This window comes from Cryptomeria japonica, chromosome 8 (genome assembly GCF_030272615.1).
Source record: "Cryptomeria japonica chromosome 8, Sugi_1.0, whole genome shotgun sequence".
Classification (NCBI taxonomy): Eukaryota; Viridiplantae; Streptophyta; class Pinopsida; order Cupressales; family Cupressaceae; genus Cryptomeria; species Cryptomeria japonica.
In genome coordinates, this window is record NC_081412.1 from 116,997,804 (window position 1) to 117,019,225 (window position 21,422).

The 21,422-nt window shown below is 38.0% G+C and overlaps 1 protein-coding gene across 9 annotated transcripts in view; it reads left to right on the plus strand.

Moving 5' to 3' along the window:
- The window catches only part of LOC131031267 (uncharacterized), a 183,793-nt gene that overhangs the window by 20,252 nt on the left and 142,119 nt on the right, over positions 1 to 21,422 (plus strand). For 8 of the 9 annotated variants that reach the window (XM_059209689.1, XM_059209688.1, XM_059209686.1 and 5 more), the window contains exons 2-3: positions 10,092 to 10,187; positions 20,347 to 20,484. In XM_059209689.1, coding sequence (XP_059065672.1) covers positions 10,092 to 10,187; positions 20,347 to 20,484 — 234 coding nt within the window. The remainder of the gene's footprint in view (positions 1 to 10,091; positions 10,188 to 20,346; positions 20,485 to 21,422) is intronic. The other variant, XM_059209685.1, reaches the window with a different exon arrangement.

Consider the following 21,422-nt stretch of genomic DNA (forward strand, 5'->3'; position numbering starts at 1 on the left):
CGGGTTCGCTGCATTCCAAGTCAACAGTCAAACTATAAGATTTATAGATTATGGCTTATGCCACGTAGACTTATAAGCCACAAGTACGGATAAGTAATAATCCATAAGCATGAGTATGGATAACACTTGGTTAAAAATTATTAATTTGATTTGGTTAAAGTTTTTTATTAATTCATCGATTATTATATAATATAATATAATATATTATTTTTTTTTGATCGGTAACAGGCTGAGCCGAATACAGTTTAATATTAAAAATAAAAAAGGATTATTATCGATAGCAGAGGTCAAGCATGGCTCTAGGCCATCTATCAAAACCAAACTATATCATCAAAATAACATGGAATCAAAAACCCTTCCATTGAATATAAACCATAACATAGAAATGATAGCAGTCATAAAAAATATTCAAAAAGGAGGGAAAAAACCACATTGAGCTCTTGCCAGAGCTTTCCTTTTGCTTCAGCCAATAGGGGATGACGAAGGACCAACCTCTCCTGAGCTCGAACCCTGAAGAATGCCCACAGCTGCCACTAGAAGACGCCCTTGCTCCTCTGAATCCTTGCCTCCTCCTCCTCACTAGAGTCTTCGCTACCTAGGCCATCTAGGCCTTCATTGTGTTTGAATTGCAAGACCCAATCCACAGTTTCATCAACAACATCTCCAATAACTTCTACTGGAAACCCACATCCGGTGTGAAAGCCCATTAGCCTTTTCAGGAAATCCAAGCTCCTATGAATGATGGACTTCCGAATGTCAAATGTCACTAAATCCCATATCAAGAGCACTGGGAATCTGGGGACATCCTTCCTTGCATGTTTCACCACAAAATGGTGCATAGGATAAGGAATGGTGAGATTCCCATTAATATTATGCATGATACAGTCGAGGTCTCCCAAAAAGGCAGCATTGAAGATCCACCTACACAACTCCTCTGCCACCACTTTCTGCTCACCATCAAAATAGCAGCAAGAAATATGGTCGGGATGTTTGTATTTATCCTATATCTATGATCTGCTCTTAGAAACTCCCCACCCAGAATACACTTGACTGCATAAAAAATTAATCTATGGGAGTGATTCATCACCTCTTTGAAGTGTTTATTAGTCACCAGCCCCCAAAATGACATTTGCCTTTTGCTAGCCATCAATCTAATATGCGAACCCATGAGATCTAAACTGGGAATGCATAAGAACACTATAAGATAAGCTCATAACAAAGAGTGAAAAAACATTCTCTCGGGGGTTGATTATATAGAAAATTGCTCCTATGTCCTGTTTTCACGAGAAAAAATGCCATTAATGACTTCATAATGGCCAAATTTGTCGAGAGTCTTCTTCCCCCAAAAGAGGCTGCCGTATAGTCAAGCCAAACGAATTCATTCATCACCATGCTATTGATGATTTCATCCGCCGCCAAAGATATGGATAATAATGACCACGGCCAACTCGAGATGTGAGATTTAAAATTCAAAAAGGGGCTTTCTTATCTGTCAAGGAAACTCTTAGATTGAAAAGACACACCATTGTTGCCAACTTGTCCTAAATATCTTGCTTATCTGTCAAAGAAAATACTGAAAGGAAAGAGACTCTTGAAAAAGTTGACGCTCCATCCCCTTGACAATCTCTATTGAGGATACAAAAATAGACTAATCTGCCAGACCCAATTGACCAAACTCGATCCCATCTGCCCCCATATTGGCCAATTGATCTGCAATAGAATATGCCTCTCTGTAAATATGATTGATGGTGAAAGCTTCAAAAAATTTAAGCAAATCTAAAGCTCTACCAAGCAAAGTATTAAGTTTCCAATTTGGGGTAGAACCAGTTCCAACTGCATTAATCAGCACTGCTGAATCCTCCTCAATTTCGATTTTTCGAATCTTAAAATCCTTGCAGAGAAGCAGACGTTCCGTGAGGACCTTGAACTCTGCCATATTATTAGTGTCTTCCTCCAATGGCTTAGCCAATTTGGCCACCATAGTCCCATCCCAATGGTGAACAACACAACCTGCCCCTGAGACCCTGGGGTTACCCTGGGAGGCTCCATCAAAATTCAACTTATACCACCCAAGTTTGGGAGGACTCCTAACACAATTAGCTCTTTCACTTCTGCTCTCTAACCCACCCTTGCCAAAGAAAGGCTGGATCCTCAGGCCATGCCACTGTCCTCCAATTTTCCCATCCCAATTGGTGAATTGAGGATCCTTCGAAGGATGAGTTTCGATCCTGCAGTTGACCACTTCCACAATAGCTGCCTTAACTTATGAATAAATGATCCCCATACCATCTTCTTGTCTCTAAAAAATCTATGGTTTCTCTCCTTCCAAAGCTCTCACAAAACTAGAGAAGGGCCTGCAACCTAAAGACCACCATACAGACAATACTTATACATCCAGGGCCAACATTTAAACAGACTCAGAATGTCATTGGGAAGTGCAGTTATCCATCCTAATTTAGCACATAGCCACCTTCAACATTTCTACGAGAAGGGACAGCTCAAGAAGATGTGATTGACTGTTTCCTCATTATTCTGACAGAGGACACATCTAGATAGTCCTTCAAAACCAATTTTCCTGAACCACTCTGCTGTGACACTGAGGATTTGACCTTGCAGAGCTGCCCAAGAGAAGATCCCTGCTTTGGGAAGGCACATTTTATTCCAACACAACTGAATAGGAATCTCTGTCTGATGAAATTGTCGCTTCTTTATAATAGCATTATATCCATCCTTGGAATTATAACTCCATGTCTTAGCTCCCACCCAAATAAGTTATAATATAATATACTATTATATTATATAATTATATTGTATATCTATATATGATATTATTATATATTATATAATAAAATATATAATATATAATTATATTATATTGTATAATAATATTATATATAGATACACTTTTATATTGTTTTTGTAGTAACGAACCCAAATAAACATAAAACCTATTTTCAAAATTTTGCTGAACTGGCAAATTGGATTCTCGAGCCTGAATCTGAACCGATAACTTAGCTTGGAAACAAGTCTCTGCTCAATAGAACTTTGTGCTCGACGCAAGATGTTTAACATGAGGTTTATTTCTACTATTACAGCCTTCAATAATAGAGGGCAAGACATGTTTGTCATGCTTATACGAGTTCTAGAGGTGTTGGTAAACAGATTTGTCTCCTTCTTGAAACTTTAGTTATTAACTTCTTAAGCAAAAATGTGACTCCGTTTTACCCCTTTAGAAACAAAACAAAAATACGAACAGTTGGAATAATTAAGGATAATTCAACCTCTACATTAGAGGGCAGCTCCTCCTATGATTTACAATGAATTAACTGTACAATTGATTTCTTTTTATAACACTTTTAACCAGAAAGTATTGAAAAGGCTTTAGCATTTATCCATCCGCACAAATAAACGCCTAAATTTTTTTGAGAAATTGCTCAAAGAAGAGTTCACAGACTTTGATTAGCATACATTCAAAACAAAATGGGAACTCAACACAAGAAACTAGCAGCTTAATCGAGACTCTCTCATGCCTCACAGGGCAAGGGGGATCAAGCGGATTAACAACATGCGAGTCATCCAACAATCTATAATAAATATGAACCCAAAGGAAATGCAGAGATAACTGATTATCAGATTAAATTATGCCCACATAACAACCTAAGAAGAATTAAGAATCTCAGAATGCACAGATCCAAAGATGTCTCATCATTTCATTAATAATCAGTCATTACTTCATTTTCCCCAATTCGTATCAAAAACTCTTCTATTTTTTCCAAAATCACAGTTTAGAACCCATTCAAAAGCAAGCTTTTCAGCTTAAATAGCCACCAGGCCATAGTTTTTACATAATTAACAAATAACATTTATTTTCACCTCAGTGAAAGAAACCGTTCATATGAAACAAAAGAAAACTAAACTAATAGCCGCTGAAAAGCCGGCATTTCATTGTAGCATAACTAAGCAGCATCTTCCGCAACTGAGGAAGTTACGGGCTTGTCCTGTTTTGTCGCGGATCCTCGCCATTCAAGGTGTGCAGTCGAAAAGTTCAGGATAACTTGGAAATAGGGTAGGCCAATGTGTATGATCCTCTGCTTCCACACTTCCTTGTCCATATTCACCTGCGTGACCTTTGCCTTGTGAACCTCCAAGTGATCTGAACAGACAATGAGCATTGATTTAATCCTTGCTACTTTCGAAAAATCATTGGTAGTCAAAGATTTAGTGGTCTGAATGGAATGAACTCTATCTTGAAAGACTTTGATCATGTCTGCAACTTCCTCAATCACCTTTTCTCCCTCCTTCATGAGTTGGATATCAATACATTTAAGGTCCTTCTGTATAGTGTCAATCAAATCAGTCAGTCCCCTGAGTAGCTTAGTGGATTCTTCATGACCCTGCCCAATGATTGAGTTGTGCCATTCCACGTTTTTCTTTGACACATATAGCACATTATCATCTAGGTTCTCTACTGGTTTCTTAGCTAAGAACTTCATCAATCCATACCTCTGAACATCCTTCACTTGTGCGAGAACCGCTACCCACTTGACCCTTTCCTTTTCCCAGGCGACTGTCTCCAGCTCAAGTTCCTTACTCACAGTTTCTGCATCTTTATAAACCTTGACCAGATTAGTAATATATTCCGATCCTTGCTGAATTATTAGATCCAGCCATTTGTTGAACATCTCCGTCACTACCCTGTTCCTTTGAACTTGTTCAAACATCTTCTGGTTTGCTGGGGACTTAGGATCAAACGACACTGGTATCTGTGACAATGGCTGAGGATTTGGATTATGAATAGCATTGATGTACTCTGCCATTTGTGCGACCATTTGTTTCATTTCTCTCTTGTCTTTTTCATCTTTCCAAGTCCTGGAGATTATCCTCTTTGTAGAAGATTCCAAATGTTTTACATCCACGACCCTTGATGCAATGCCCAAATCTATTTTCTCCACAGTAAAATCTTCCTCCGTGGTCTTATCTGCATCTCTCCCAGGAATGGGCTTGGCCACTTCAGCTGTCCAGTGTCTTGTTGTGTCATCCACATTGAGCATCGCTTGTGTTTTGAGCTTTTTAGGCTTTAATGCTTTTCCTAAGCATTTATTGACCATGCCCTCCAATGGGATGGTGACCGGCACCACACTCCTTTTCTTTCCAATGGCGGCTTCTAGCCATCTTGGAGCATTGGTAGATCCTTTAGGTGGCAAGGTGACTTGTGTATCTAGGGAGGTAACGATTACCAGGGCATTCATGGGATCCTGTTGAGTTCCTACCCCTTCATTTGTATCCATTTCTTGTATCCCAGGTTCACTTTGATCCTGTGAGTCCATTATTTGTTTAGGCTCTTCACTGGGGTCTAAATCCAGTACAACTTGTTGCAGAATAGGCTCTCTAGTCTTCTTCTTGCTTCTTGACCGGGTTACTCGAGCAACTGTAAGACTGGATGGCGACCTTCCTGACCTTCTTGGCTGTATTTTCTCTACAACGGGCTTTGAGACACCTGCAATATCAACAATTTTATTAGTGGTAAAAACATGAGATTGAACTAGGATGTGTGAATCACTTCCTGATTCATGTGGTGACATGGAAGAACCCTCCTTGAATTTCAGTTTCCTCAGCCATCTCTCTGTTCTCTTGACAACATTGAAGGTCCTTGTTTGAATGCTATCATCTTCTTTTTTGTTCCAGTCAATTTCTAGAATCGGTTTCCCTTCAATCTCAGTACCAAACTCAGGGTCCAGGACATCTTCCTCTGTATCTACCAATACACCTGATGTATTAATTGGGAGCCTCAAGACAGCTATCTGCTGCAAAGCGAATCTTGACCACAGCGTCTTTCTCACTTCATGCTCATCCTTGCAATTTTCCCAATAATCTTCTATCTGGGGTTCATGGCAGAAATGACTGTCTATGTTAAGGTTCTCCCTTGCATAACCTTTGTTGTCAAATCTTCGCCTGGCTACATATGGCTGCAGAGTCATCCTTTTGAACTCTAGTTCTAGATTCAAAGCATCCGATACCAATTTGCAGCTGTAATACCCAAGCTCAACGGGAAAAACCACCCTGGATTCTCCCTTTGCCCCTAGTCTTTTATCTATATGGGCTAGCTGCCTGCTCACCTCTGTAAGTACGAAGCTATCAAAGGCCTACCTGGGCAATTTGAATGGTTGGCCTTCAAAACCACCTACCCTTATGTAAGTGAACTGTGGAAACTGGATAAAGAAGCTTCCATAAATACTCACTAGCTCCATAGCCTCTGCGGACATCCTCTTGTTGGCATCACCCTGGAGTTCAAAGGTCAATCTTCCCGCAAAGACTCCATTCCATTTGTCAATTTGGTCAACATATCTCTGTTGTTGTAACAAAGGGTAAAAATCATAAACCCTCATTCCATCAATCCAAGGTTCATTGGGTAATCCAGGCCAATCCTTTGTGTAGGCTAAAATATAAAACAGGTAAGAAGACATGTAAAACCCACTCATACCCACAAAGTTGCTTAGCCCTTCGTGCAGCCTCTCCGCAATTACCTGAGACCAATCCAGAAATCTGTCACTAGATAGAACCACTTGGACGAAAAAGTACATCCAATTTTCCCAATAGAAGGAATGTGAATTCCTTTTTATTCTGTTTAAAAGCACAACAATGTCCTGCACCTCAGTGATGAGGTGTTCTCTGGTTAAGGGTTTGGGTAGTCGGGATCCTCCTTTCTGAACCCTCAAGAGCCAATTTCTTGCAATTACACTTCTGTACTTGCTCTTCTTCTCCGAGAAATAGGCGTATGAATTTTCCAATGGTCCAATCCTCATACTCCACTTTATGCGGAATTCCCATTGTCGCCATCACCGTTTCCCTATTAATATGGACTAACACTTCACCATCACTAGTTCTGATACATCTGTTCTCAGAATCATATCTGTTCATACAAGCCAACACTAAATCTGGACACGACGCGGCTAATGGAAATGCAACAGCTTCCACAAGACCACTCTTAACTATCTTCTCCATTAGTGACCCGGCCTGAGGATTCTTAGTCCTTTCAAGGAAATTCCCCAAATCTGCATGAACTAAGGAGGTGTCTTCCATTTCCGGCAAGATACTCACTAAACATGAGGTTTGGTCAAGCTTTGGCAGCACAAGCCTCATTCTAACAATCTATTCCCTTAACCAAGAAATTCTAACAACAATACAATATGCTACCCCAACAGTTCTTCAGATCTTCCCCCTTTTCTATACTGATAAAACTTCAATGGACAAAGAAACACAACATAGGAGAAGACAACTGAACTTACTCGATAACACCATGAAAACTGGAAATTCTTTTGGAGAACAGTGTTGGATTTACCTTCGGCGCCTCCAATTAATTGAAGTTAGGCAACTGTGACCTTCCTAAATATGGAAATAAACTCATACATCTTCCTTTAATCAAACGGGCAAATATCAATTGGGCTGCACACGCTTCATCATGATTTACTTCAAGCGTGTGGAGTAATGGTGAAATGACAAACCTGACACCACCTTAATTAGCCATCACTTCCGCACAGGAAATTTGATATTTTCATGATTACTTTCCACATTTAGAATTTCAAAAAGCCGAATAAGGGAATATTCCTTCTTGTCGCGCCGCTTTTGTTTCCACGAAAAAGCTTTTCGGATTAGTTTGAAAAGAACTTATGAACCTTGAACCACTTGAACACGAGGTTCAATGGTTCAAGTTCATTTAAGCAATAAAACAGTAACAGTTGGCACATAAACAACATCGGGAACGAGCGACAGAGAAAAAGGAATAATTAAAGTGAACCTTGAACCACTTGAACCGCTTGAAATTTGGTTCAAGGTTCAAGACCGCATATCAACTTAACATAAAAAGAAAGACCCGCGCTCGTCATATAACAATACATTGCCGCGACCCATTACAAAGGCATTATTGAACCTTGAACCCTTGAACCACTTGAACACAAGGTTCAATGGGTTCAAAACTTCAATGACCGAAGACCAAGTGAACACGTTTGAAATTTTGGTGACGAAGACCGGAACGACTGACTTTTTCTTTTTTAACACTACGCTTTGAACCTTGAACCTTTGAACCTTTTGAAAAAGAGTTCAACGGTTCAAGTACGAAGAGAACAAATGACCCGATAGAACAAAAGGCACAAAAAGACAACCCGCAAATTGGAATATATTTTTTTTTAAAAGGAAAACTTATGGGTGGACTAACAAGACGCAAAGAAGTGATAAGTAGTTTGTACATTCATAACAATTTTTGAGCCCATAGAAAAAGAGGACACAAATTTCTCTGTGCACACTGCAAAATTATGACCTCAGAATGTATATAAACTGAGCCGACTTTGGCTTACCTATGAAAATGAAACAACAGGCTTAGTTGAATGAATCTGGTAATATAGAAAACAAGTTTCTTTAACCAAATAATGCATTCTTTGTAGTGCCTTGTAATGTCCCCTAATTAGCTATACTCTAAATTATCTTAAATTTTCCCAATTCTGAAACAGGTAATTAAGTATTAAGGGAGTACCTTTGTATACTGTTTTCCTGCAACACAAAATTAGAGAACATAAATGAAGTAATACTTATAAGCTGAAACATATGTAATGAATTAGATCGAATGATATAAATTTTTAATGTATTAATTACCATTAGCATTATATTTGTTAGATAAAATCAGATTGTAGGTTAGTTGCCATTCTTCATTATCCAATTTCTTATTGCACTAGGGTAGGCTGGTTGGATAGGGTGTCCAAGAGACCCTCCACCCTAGGCCCAAGAGCAGATGCTACACCCCGCTTGGCTCCATGTGGCAGGTGTTAAGCATCCATCATGGAGTGGCATACCCAGTAAGGTGTCCTATCTCTGTTCCCTCTCATCACAACGACCTTCCCTCTTAAGCCCAAGAGCAGATGCTACACCCCTCTTGGCTCCATGTGGCAGGTGTTAGGCATCTGCTATGGAGTGGCATACTTAAGAGAGAGTCCCTCATATACAATGAACCATTTGTGATATTCTAATTAAGTTATATTTATTATTCAATTCAACCCATTATGATAATTAACTATACTTGACATAGTCATTACAATTCTATTACATTATGTTACATTACTGTCTCATGCTTTCTGTTAGTACTACTTTGTATCAGAATAATTTATTTTCTGTCGTGGCTACTTCTCACCATATTAGCACTGTGCAAATTTACAGTATTATAATTTATACAATCTGAATTTGATTTGCTTTATTCCTTCTGGATTTATTAACAGATATATGTACATATATTATGTCCAACAGTGATGTTGTGTGTAGTTATTAAAATGCTGTTTGAATAATTGTATATTATTTGCCTTTTCAATTTTATATCATATTAATGGTCATCAATTTGATTAAGATTATCCACAATGGTTTATATTCATTAATGTACATATTGAATTTTAATATATATATAAGATGCTGACTGTTATATTTAATATTAACTCAGAAAAGGTACCTGTCACTGCTCCTTACTTTTTCCTTCCTGTCTTGCTGGCAGTCTCTATATTTTCCTCACCAAGAACAAAGATGCTACTGCCTGTAACTTAATATCATTTCTGATCTGATCCAATCCATGGTGATATTGCTCGATGCTTTGATTCCTTTCCTTTATATCTCTCGATGTGAGGGAGAGGTCACACCTCTTCATCATGCATGCCCTTTGGCAAGAGACACACACTTTCACCATTAACACCTTTTGAAAGAGTGCAACTCTTCATCATTTCTGCCCTTTGAAAGGGACGTAACCTTTCATAATCAGGTCTGCACTTCTTATTTCAATCAGATGTGCACTTCTCATTTCCAAATTATCCCCCTCTCAAATGAGGTTCTCTTCTCCCTTTATATCTCATTGTTGAGGGAGTCACAACTTTTCCTTCCGTGTCTTTTGACCATTCATTAACTTGATTAAATTTTAATTATTTATATTTAATTATATTCTTTTATATTTTAATTTAATTTTTAATATTTAAATTTTATTATTATTATTTATTATTAAATTCTATTTTCAAGTGGGGACATTACATGCCTTGTTATATGATTGCATATCATATTTTTTACAGGATTCGGCTTGGCTTCCAACATGGCTTCAGGCACATTTCTTAGAACGTGGCATGCAACCGGGCAACAGTAATTCTACATCCAGGATAGAATGCAAGGTCAGGATTTATTTGAAAACTTCCTCTTAATAATTTCACAATACTTGTGCTTGTATGTAGATGTTTGAAAACGCTTGCTTGTATTTTCAGTTTTTTGTTTGTAATTTTGTAAGCAGCTAGATAATATCTTAAAGTACTTACTGGAGTTACTATGCATGGCAAATTTAGATGTATTTTATTCCCACACTCAATTTAAAGTTTCAAGATACTTCTGCTTGCTTGATATATAAGTACTTGCAAGGATGCATCATATACAGCTATCAATCTCTAGAGGTAAGTGTTCTGAAAGCAGGAAAAAGGACATCCCATGTTGGTTTGCCTATGCATCAAATGCATGGGAAGTAAACCCTGGTTTCTTTGGATGTCACTAGTATTAAGTTTTATGATCAGATTAGATAACACAATAGTTCACACAAATGCATAGATATTATCTTGGGAAAACCTTCCTCTTGAAGGTGAAAAACCCAGCAATGAAGTATAATTTATTATTCAAGTATGACAAGTAATTTTACAATGATTCACTTCACTCTTTGAAGTAATTGATTCACCCTTGACTGCTGTAACCAATTCGATCTGCTGTAGAAGTGAGGACTGCTTAATGGAGACCAATCCTTATTCGATCTAACTTCTAGATGGATGAATCACCTAGAGGAAGAAAGCACACCACTAATGAATGAAGTCGATCTGCTTGAGGAACATGAACTGCTGAAGGATATCGTTGTTGCTGTCAAAGGAGAAGACGATCTGATCTGTATGTATACGAATTGCCAAGGAGAATGAAGGAGGTGATCTATATATATCCAACCATGTCTTAATCAAGCAACACAACTTATCCATAAGTCGGCTATGATATTAATCAACATGACTTTCCAATAACACGTCTCATGCCAAAGGTCACGACTTCCAAGGTGGCCGCTTATTAGTTGTGTTTTTATTAACAAGTCGTTTCATTACAAAGGACGGAAATGAGGAATCGAACATATTAAATGTGTAAGGCTGATTAGGCCCATCACACATTTGATGGCAAAGTCGGCCCTGTAGGATCCGACCGAAGCTATCCATCAACACTCCCTCTTAGCTAGGGAGGAATCCTTCTTGATAACTGAGTGACATAGTGACTTTCACCATGGCAACTCCCATAGAGTAAATACGCACAAGTGCAAAGTCATGACATCCACCATACCTACTTGTAGAGGGTGGATCCACCATACCTACTCACAGAGGGTGGAACAAGGGCTGGAACCTCAAACTTCTCTCACAGAGAAGAATGCACAACAAGGGTTGATACCTCAAACTTCTCTCATAGAGAAGAATGCATAACAAGGGCTTGCAACTCAAACTTCTCTCACAGAGAAGAATGCATTATAATACATATCAAGTAATTACTAATGCTGAGACTCCCTCTCAGCAAGGGCTTCATTCTCCACAACTCCAAGCTTGTCTCGAAAATGCACAAACTTTACTTTCACAAGAGGCTTGGTGAGAATGTCAGCCGTCTGTTCCTCAATACAAATGTATCTTAACTGAACATTATTCCTCTGTACCATATCTCTGATATAGTGGTATTGAATCTCAACATGCTTTGTTCTGTCATGGAATACTGGATTGACTAAAAGCTTCACATAGCTTTGGTTATCACAATGAATGGTAGTAGGCTCCAATGATTGTCCAAACAGTCTTGCAAGGAGCTTACGAAGCCACACATGCTGCAATGTATTCTGCCTCTGCAGTGCTCAGAGCCACTGAAGACTGCTTCCTACTACACCAGGAAATCATAGTAGATGCCAAGCTGAAGCAACAACCAGAGGTGCTCTTCCGATCAGTAACACTCCCTGCCCAATCAGAATCAGAACATCCTTCAAGTATCAGGTCCACAATGGAAGAGTATTTCAAGCCATATCCAATTGTGCCACTCAAGTATCTCAAGATATGCTTGGCTGCAAGTAGATGTATCTGTCTAGGTTCACTCATGAACTGGCTAAGTGCACTCACTGCATAGCAAATCTCTGGTCTAGTGTTAACCAGATACATCAATGACCCAATCAATTGCTTGTACATTGTAGGGTCCACAAGATCTGAACTAGCTGCAGCTTCCCTCAATTTCTTCAAGTTAGTTTCCATTGGTGTAGACATAGATTTACAATCTGACATTCCAAATCTTTTCAAGATATCGATGGTGTATTTTCCTTGACTTAAGGATAATCTCATTGGGCCTCTGCCAAACTTCCAACCCTAGAAAGAAGTGCATGAGTCCTAAGTCCTTCATCTCGAATTCTGAAGTCAACTCCTTGCACCTATCAATGAGATGATCTTCTCCTGTGACAAATAGGTCATCAACATAAAGTACCAAGATCAACATATCACATTGAATACCTTGAACTAAAGGTTTGGATCAACATCATTCTTGCAAAAACCCAAACCCACCAAGTATCTGTCAATTCTTTCATACCAAACCCGAGGAGCCTGTTTAAGACCATATAGGGCTTTCTTCAATTTACACACATGAGACTCTTTCCCATTAATCATGAACCCCTCAGGTTGCTCCATAGTTGAAAATCTCGGACTCGCCTCGGACTCGGCAAACCAAAAATTTGGACTCGGACTCAGACTCGTGAAAAACTCGTGAAAGACTTGGCAGGACTCGGCAAAAAGAAAAACCGTAGTTTTACAAAAAAGCATAAAGAAATTAATGCATTTAGAGAGCATAAGAGCCATAATTGAAACATTACACATGTCACATACTCATAGTTTCAAACTTTCAACTCTAAAATGTATAATACCAAGATTTCTTCAATGCAATTATGTTGTTATATGGAGCCTAATCAGACTCGGAGGTCAAATTTTCCCTACTTCCATCGGTGCAGTTTCCCCCTATATTTTTCGATGGGGGTTTGGGGGCAGCGCCCCCAAGTTGGGGTCAAGGGGCAGCGCCCCTTGTGCGCTTCCTGTCGCGAGGCCAAAAATAGTTTTATTATTTATAAAGGCGTCGGGTGTTATTTTTCTTTTATTTTTCACTCCCTCAGTTATGCCAAATGAAGGCAATTTTTTTTTAAAAAAACCATTTTTAAAAGCTTGCATGACTTTTTTTTCTGGGTCGCGCGAGTCCATCTGAAAGACTCGTGAGTCCATGCAAAAGACTCGCGCGAGTCCTTGCAAAAGACTCGCGAGTCTTTTAAATGGACTCGCCAGGACTCGCCTCGCGAGTCCTTGGCGAGTCGACTCGTGGCTCCCATGGACTCGTGAGTCCGTGGCGAGTCCACGAGTTTTAAAACTATGGGTTACTCGATGTAGATCTCTTCTTCAATCACACCATTGAGAAAAGCAATCTTCACATCCATTTGATGCAACTTCCATCCCTTAGCTGCTGTAATGGCAATGATGGTTCTAATGGAAGTATAGCGAGCAACGGGAGCAAATGTTTCTTCATAGTCTATTCCCTCTTGTTGAGAGAAGCCACGAGCCATAAATCTAGCCTTGTACTTTTCAATGCTACCATCAGTTGCATGCTTAATCTTGTACAACCACTTGGAAGATACAATAGACTTCCCTTTCGGTTTGGGCACAATATCCCACACATTATTCTTGAGAATGGATTGATATTCCTCATCCACTGTATCTTTCCAAACCTATTGTTTTGAGGCTTCCTCTACGTTGGAAGGTTCAGACTCAATAAGATTACACATCAATGCAACATAATTAGAGAATCTCTGTGGTCTTTTACTTTCTCTGAATGTGCCTCTAGGAGCGGCAAACAATTATGCTCCTGCAAAGTGTTTCTTGCCCAAATAGGTCTCTTTCGAGACACAACAATATCTCTAGGCCCATCAGTGGTTGTAGACTCCCTCTGAATCTCAGGAGCATGATCAACATCCATGTCTTGAGGAGTCTCATCATCTATCTCCATGCATGAACCCTTTGATTTCTTGAATGCAACATCTTCCTCAAATGTGATATCCCTGCTTACTTCTATTTGCTTTTGACCAGAGATGTAAATAGGTAGGCTTTGGAGGTTTCATTGTAGCCCACAAATATCCCTCTATTGCTAGAAGTTTCCAACTTGGTCCTCTTGTCCTTGGGAATATGAACATACATACGACAACCAAAGATTCTCAGGTGACTGATATCAGGCTTGATCCCTGAAAAGGCTTCTTCAGGAGTCATAATTTGCAATATCCGGTGAGGACATCGGTCCTGAACATATACTGCTGTTCTAGAGGCTTCTGCACAGAGAAAAGTTTGAAGGTCTTGATCATGAATCATAGCTTTTGCAGCTTCAACAATGGATCTGTTCTTTCTTTCTGCAACCCCATTTTGTTGAGGGTTGTAGGGGACACAAAACTCCCTCTTGATCCCTGCCTCAATACAAAAATCACGAAAGCTACCCGAGGTGTACTCACCTCCATTATCAGACCTTAAAACTTTAATTCTCTTTCTAAATAAATTTTCGACTTGAGCTTTAAACTCTTTAAACCTACCTAGGACTTCATCAGACCTTTAGACCTTACGAAATAAATCCAAGTCTTCCTAGAGTAGTCATCTATGAAAGTTACATAATACAAACATCCACTTAGGGATGGAATTGACAATGGACCACATAAATCTGAATGTACAAGATCTAGTATTTCTTTAGACCTACTTTCACTGCTATGAAAAGGACTCTTAATATTTTTACCCATAGCACAACCTTTACAAGTACCATCATGTACATGATTAAGTTTAGGAATACCTTTTACCATCTTCTTCAATGTTGGAAGAGCCCTGAAGTGAAGATGTCCAAGTCTTCTGTGCCAAAGTTTGCTGGAACTGGAAGAATCATGAATAAGAGCTTGAACAGGGAGAGTGGAGAGTTTATACAAACTCTCATGTCGATTTCTGATCACACGACCAGTCTTGATGCTGGAGTTCTTAGGCCAAGCAAGAACTTCTCCTTCAGAAAAAGCAATTTGATAGCCCTTATCCTCCAAGGCTGAAATAGACACAAGGTTTCTCTTGATCCCTGGCACGAACAAAACATCACTTAGGTGTAGAGAAACTCCATATTCAAGGTTTAGAGATTTGGCACCAAATCCTCTTACAGAATAGCGTGCATCAACCCCAATAATAACTTGAAGATGTGACTCCTCCACCAAATCAGAAAGGTGCTCTCGATAGCTGGTGATATGTCTCGAGGCTCCACTGTCAATCAACTAGGTATCATTGTTTGTAGGAACATTGCTTGATAATGTTGATATGAAAAGAAAACCATTGGAGTTATCTTCAACCTCCTTCTGAGATGAGACTTCATTGATGTTTGCTCCTTGATGATTTGGTCTTGTCAAACAATCCTTTGCAAAGTGACCAAACTTGTCACACCTAAAACACTGGATGCGAGAGAGATCTTTCTTCTTCTTCCTAGAATTAGGTGCTGAATCTGATTTCAGATCTCTATTCCTTTTGAAGTTGCCCTTCTTCCAATTCTTAGGTTTCTTGGTAGATTGAGTGGCAAGAACATGTGTATCTTCATTTTGAGAGCTTTTGATAATTGCCCTAGCTGTCAATCTTGATTCTTCTTGAACACAATCCACACGGAGTCGATCAAACTTAGGTAAGTTGGATCTTCCACTTATGCTTTGGATAAATGGCTCCCATGAATGAGGCAGACCATTCAAGGCTAGCACAACAAGGTCTTTATCAATCACTTGATCCCCAATTGCACTTAGTTGATCTCTCAATTCTGAAATTTTCACGAAGTAGGTGATGACTGAATCTCCCTTTGCCATCTTGACTTGGTGGAGTTGCTGCCTCAAGGCAAGAGCTCTACTCACGTTGTTAATCTCATATAAATTTTCCAAGGTCTTGAACATATCTCTCGCAGTTGTCATCGTGGAGATGAGAGGCACCAAGTGATCCCTCACGGAGTCGATTAATATCTTCTTTTCTTTGATGGCATTTTTCTTGAATTGAAGCTTCTCCTCATGATCTTCAGGTTCGGATAAATCCATTTCCTCCACAAATTGAAGAAGATCATTTGCTTCAGGTGCAATGAGCACTCTAAACTTTCATGAGGTGAAGTTAGATGCACCTTCAAGCCTATCTTCGACTTTAAGACCGTTCATTTTCGAGACTTAGAGATACTACTCGAAGGAGAGAGAGATGAGAGAATACTTAGAAGTTGTAGAGAATCTGATCACGATCTTCTTTCACCATGGCTCTGATACCAAGTTAAGTTTTATGATCAGATTAGATAACATAATAATTCACACAAATGCACATATATTATCCTGGGAAAACCTTCCTCTTGAAGGTGAAAAACCCAGCAATGAAGTATAATTTATTATTCCAAGTATGACAAGTAATTTTCCAATGATTCACTTCAGTCTTTGAAGTAATTGATTCACCCTTGACTGCTGTAACCAATTCGATCTGCTGTAAAAGTGAGGACTGCTTAATGGAGACGAATCCTTATTTGATCTAACTTCTAGATGGATGAATCGCCTAGAGGAAGAGAGCACACCACTAATGAATGAAGTCGATCTGCTTGAGGAACACGAAGTGCTGAAGGATATCGTTGTTGCTGTCAAAGGAGAAGACGATCTGATCTGTATGTATACGAATTGCCAAGGAGAATGAAGGAGGCGATCTATATATATCCAACCATGTCTTAATCAAGCAACACGACTTCTCCATAGGTCGGCTATGATATTAATCAACATGACTTTCTAATAACAGGTCTCATGCCAAAGGTCACGACTTCCAAGGTGGCTGTTTATTAGTTGTGTTTTTATTAACAAGTCGTTTCATTATAAAGGACGAAACTGAGGAATTGAACACATTAAATGTGTAAGGCCAATTAGGCCCTTCACACATTTGATGGCAAAGTCGGTCCTGTAGGATCCAACCGAAGCTATCCACCAACAACCAGAACCTTGTTGTTAGATTCAACTTGAGAAATTGCAAATAAAATCATTGATGTGTAAGTTACTCCACTCATCTTGCCTTGACTGCCCAAAATAATGGATAAGCTCTGAAGTCTTTTTAGAGGTTTTTTTGTTGTGGGTGGTTTGTAGCACATAAAAGCTTTCCATGACCCGCCTTAGATGAGAATCACTGTGTGCTTGTTCAAAATCAATTTTGTCTTTTTTATATCCACATGCACATCCTTTGTTCGTATTAAGTTCTGTTTTTTGGTTACAATAATTGAACTTCATTAGTAGATGAAGTTAGATGGTGTTATGGTCCTGTGGTTGGGCTTATGCAGTCCTTACACAACCTTGTTATTATTTATATGCCTGTTAAGTTAGTTACATTTTTATCCTGAATTAGGAGACACATGTGTATGCACATTTATATGAAACAAATGCATACATGTATGTGCTACATGCCCATATGTATTGGTATGCACATGCATATGCATGTAGCGATTCTGCTCTTTGTGTTCCCTTATATAGAGAAGAGGGGGTGATAGACCCTTACAATCTCACCAGTATGTGATGTTGATGTATTTTGACATTTTCATAAGATGTCTCTCCTTGATAGCCTTTGTAATCTTGCAAGTATATAATAATTTATCAGATCAAATGTACATGCATTCTTGTGACAATTCTTTTGTATTAAATAGGTAGCTTAAGTTTTTCCAACATCAAAATTTATTTCCAGTTTATATATGCATTGGCTTTGATCCATCTCTGACAATGGGTCTAGCAGCGAGTCCCAAAATTATGGAACCCAACAAAACTATGAAGTTGATGCCAGAGGAATATTGCAATTTGGTACTCTGCAAACAAAACACTCTTAAATATAGAATAACTTAACTCTATTTAATCTAAACCACTAGGAATTGTTTGAACTGGTAATTGATTTTTTCTTGTGATGTTATTGAAAAATAAATTGAATGAATGATTCAATAATCGGATAATCTATTCAACAATATACAAGCGTATATATAGAGATTACAAGATGACGTTCTAAATTAAGAACAAGTCGTTTAAAGTGAACTACTAAAAAGCTAAACGTTAAACAAAGCTTAAAAGCTAATTAACTAAAAAGATAAAGCTAAATGTTAAATAAAGCTTAAAAGCTAAATAACTAAAAAGCTAAATGACCATTAAACAAGGAACTAAATATAGGTGACTAAAATATAATTAAATATTCTAATACCCTCCCTTAATGGTCATTCTATCTACTAACTACCCTACAGAAGACACTGCAGGTCTTTTGATCACAAATGAAAAGAACACTCTGCTGCAGTGGAGACCCTCCCTGGATCTGAAAAGTGTTAATGACCAAGAATACCAGAATCCATCCAACCTAACGTTGGGTAACCAAACTGAAAACTGAAACCATGATTTTGAGGAAAATCGGCAAACCCTTTTGCAGAAGAGTATCAACTCCAAAATTGACTGCAAGATACCATGGTTGCAGATGTTCGCCCTGGCAGGTGCAACCTAAACTAACTGCAACAAAGCACGATTTTGAGGAAAAAACCATCAAACCCTGAAATAGGAACCCTCGAAAAGAGAATTTACGATTTTGAGGAGAAAATAAAAAAATCAAGAAATCTGAGGGTTACAAATCATCGTTTTTGTGGAAAAAATGGTAAAACCCAAATAACTAAAATCTTACGTGAATATCGCGGATTACAGATGAGATAATTTTTAAGGGAAAATTATAAACCTTGTGAACAATTTTTGAGGAAAAAATCGTAAAAACCCTCCCATGATTTTTTGTGGACAAAATCAAAAAACCGACGGACAATTTTTCAGGAAAAAATCGTGAAAACCTTGGGACCTGTAAGACGAGGTTTGGCCTAAATCAATCTGATCAAGGCAACGATATTCAGATATTGTGAACATGCACTGTTTCCAGGTGTTGTGGCAGCCGTTGAACTTATGTTTGTGTTCCAACATGATGTTGGTCAAATATTGCATCACAAAAATGGAGGTTGAACGAGGTCAACCTAATGAAAGCATGAGACAGAAGAATCTGATTCAAAAATCAGAATAGAAGCAGCTGCACAAAAAATCTGAAACCCTGGAGAAGAATTCTGACACGAATCCCAAAGCGTGAATTTCGAGGTTTGGAAGAAACCCAGAAATTAAATTTTCTCTAATTTCGAGGTTTGGAAGGCACAAAATTTGAGGCACGGAAAACGAGGCAACCAGAAAAATCTGAGATCAACCCAAAAAAGCTCTCGAAAAACCCACCAAGAATCTAAAATCAAAATACAGATCTGACGGCTCAAAAATCGAGGCACTGAAAACGATGCACCTAGAAAAATCTGACGACGACCCAGTTGAGGTCTCCAAAAAACCACCAAGAATTTGCAAGCAAAATAAAATTTCGACTTGAACTGAAGGGTCAAAACCCTAGTCAAAAATTGCAGAAATTTTAGGAAATTTTTCAATTTGCAAAAAAACTCTAAGTTGCAGGCCCGAAAATCTCCAGAACGCTAAAAAAAACATGAACTGCTGCCCAGCACAAAGAAATTCGCCCACGAACTAGAAACCCTCGAAACCCTAAAAAAGCCTTCAAAAAAGCAAAATTGTTTTATTTTTAAAAACAATTAAAAAAAATCTGGAAAATATTCCAGAAAGAAGGCCATGATTTTTTATTAAATAATTCGCCAAACTTTAAAGAATCACATCGACCCGCTCTGATACCATGAAAAATAAATTGAATGAATGATTCAATAATCGGATAATCTATTCAACAATATACAAGCGTATATATAGAGATTACAAGACGACATTCTAAATTAAGAACAAGTCGTTTAAAGTGAACTACTAAAAAGCTAAACGCTAAACAAAGCTTAAAAGCTAATTAACTAAAAAGATAAAGCTAAATGCTAAATAAAGCTTAAAAGCTAAATAACTAAAAAACTAAATGACCATTAAACAAGGAACTAAATGTAGGTGACTAAAATATAATTAAATATTCTAATAGTTATTTAGTTAGACTAGGATTGATTCTTTCAAGATTTTTTGTATGCCTTATTCTAAATAAAATAATTTTGCATTATTTTTATTTTTCAAGTCATGTAGTAACTTGGGCTGTCTTGGTTAATTTTAGCCTTAACTTAATCATTGTTAAATTGAAAAGTCAAGTTATAATTTTGATCTTTTGTGTTCTAGTGAAGATAATTTGAATTGAAGTGTTCTATTTTGGAATAATGCATGATTAGGCTTTGGAAGGTTTGCTTGAAAGTATAAGGAATGGAGAAGAGGCTGCATGTTGCTCTGCGCTGGGACAACAAATTTGCTCATTAATTTTTTCAGGCGATGATTGTACTGCATCAGATAGGAGCCAGTCAATTGAAAATGTATGTTTGTCCTATATCCTTTGTTAGATGAAGAATTGTCTTATGTCCCCATGTATGTAATTATCTACATTATTTCAACATTAATCTGATAACTATGCAACTCAAACTGATAACTCTGGTTACTTTTTATTCTTATTTTGAACATCTCCTTTTGGAAATGCTCCTATGTTTAGTTTTTCACTGTTAGAAATGTCTAGAAAAATAGAGATAGTACAGTCCATGTTTTATTTCTGGTTGTTTATTTTAGTTTGTAGTGTGATAGGTTTTAATCTAAGCCTTCTTCCTTTTTGTAATGGAGGACCTGTTGTCTTTTTAGTGGTATTTGTGAAATAAATTGGCTGTTGGAGAATGGATTGCAGAACTGGCTTTTAAAAAGTCAGAGTTCAGTAGTGGATTTTAAAAAGTTTGTCATGCACAAATCTTTTAAGCACATGTTCTATTAATATGAGAAGAGATCCGAATGGTTTGAGACTTGTGTTGGGAGGGATGTATATTAGCGTGATTGTTGAGCACAGCTCAATATTGTTTTGTTTCTAGGGATGTTTGGTTTTTGGCTAGGACAAAGAATATGCAAGAGCCCAAGTTCCTTCTTAAATATGAGTATGAAATGCAGATCTGATCTAATTTAGGGATCTCAGATAGATTGGAAGAAAGTAGAAAGTGATAAGAGCAAAGGAAACACTGAATCTACTTTCAAACTAGAAGGAGATTACTGCAAATAATTCTAAATACCGAGCTGTAACACATTGGAAATTAAATCAAAACAACCTTTTTATGAAGTATTCAGTCTAAATCTGAAAATAATAATAATTAAATAACACACACATGCAAATAGAAAACAAACCTAAGCCAAACACCAATTCTCTCGAGCAGGTCCTATTCTGAAAAAACTGATGCGTGGAACACAATCTCACTGCTATCATATTAATATAAAAAGC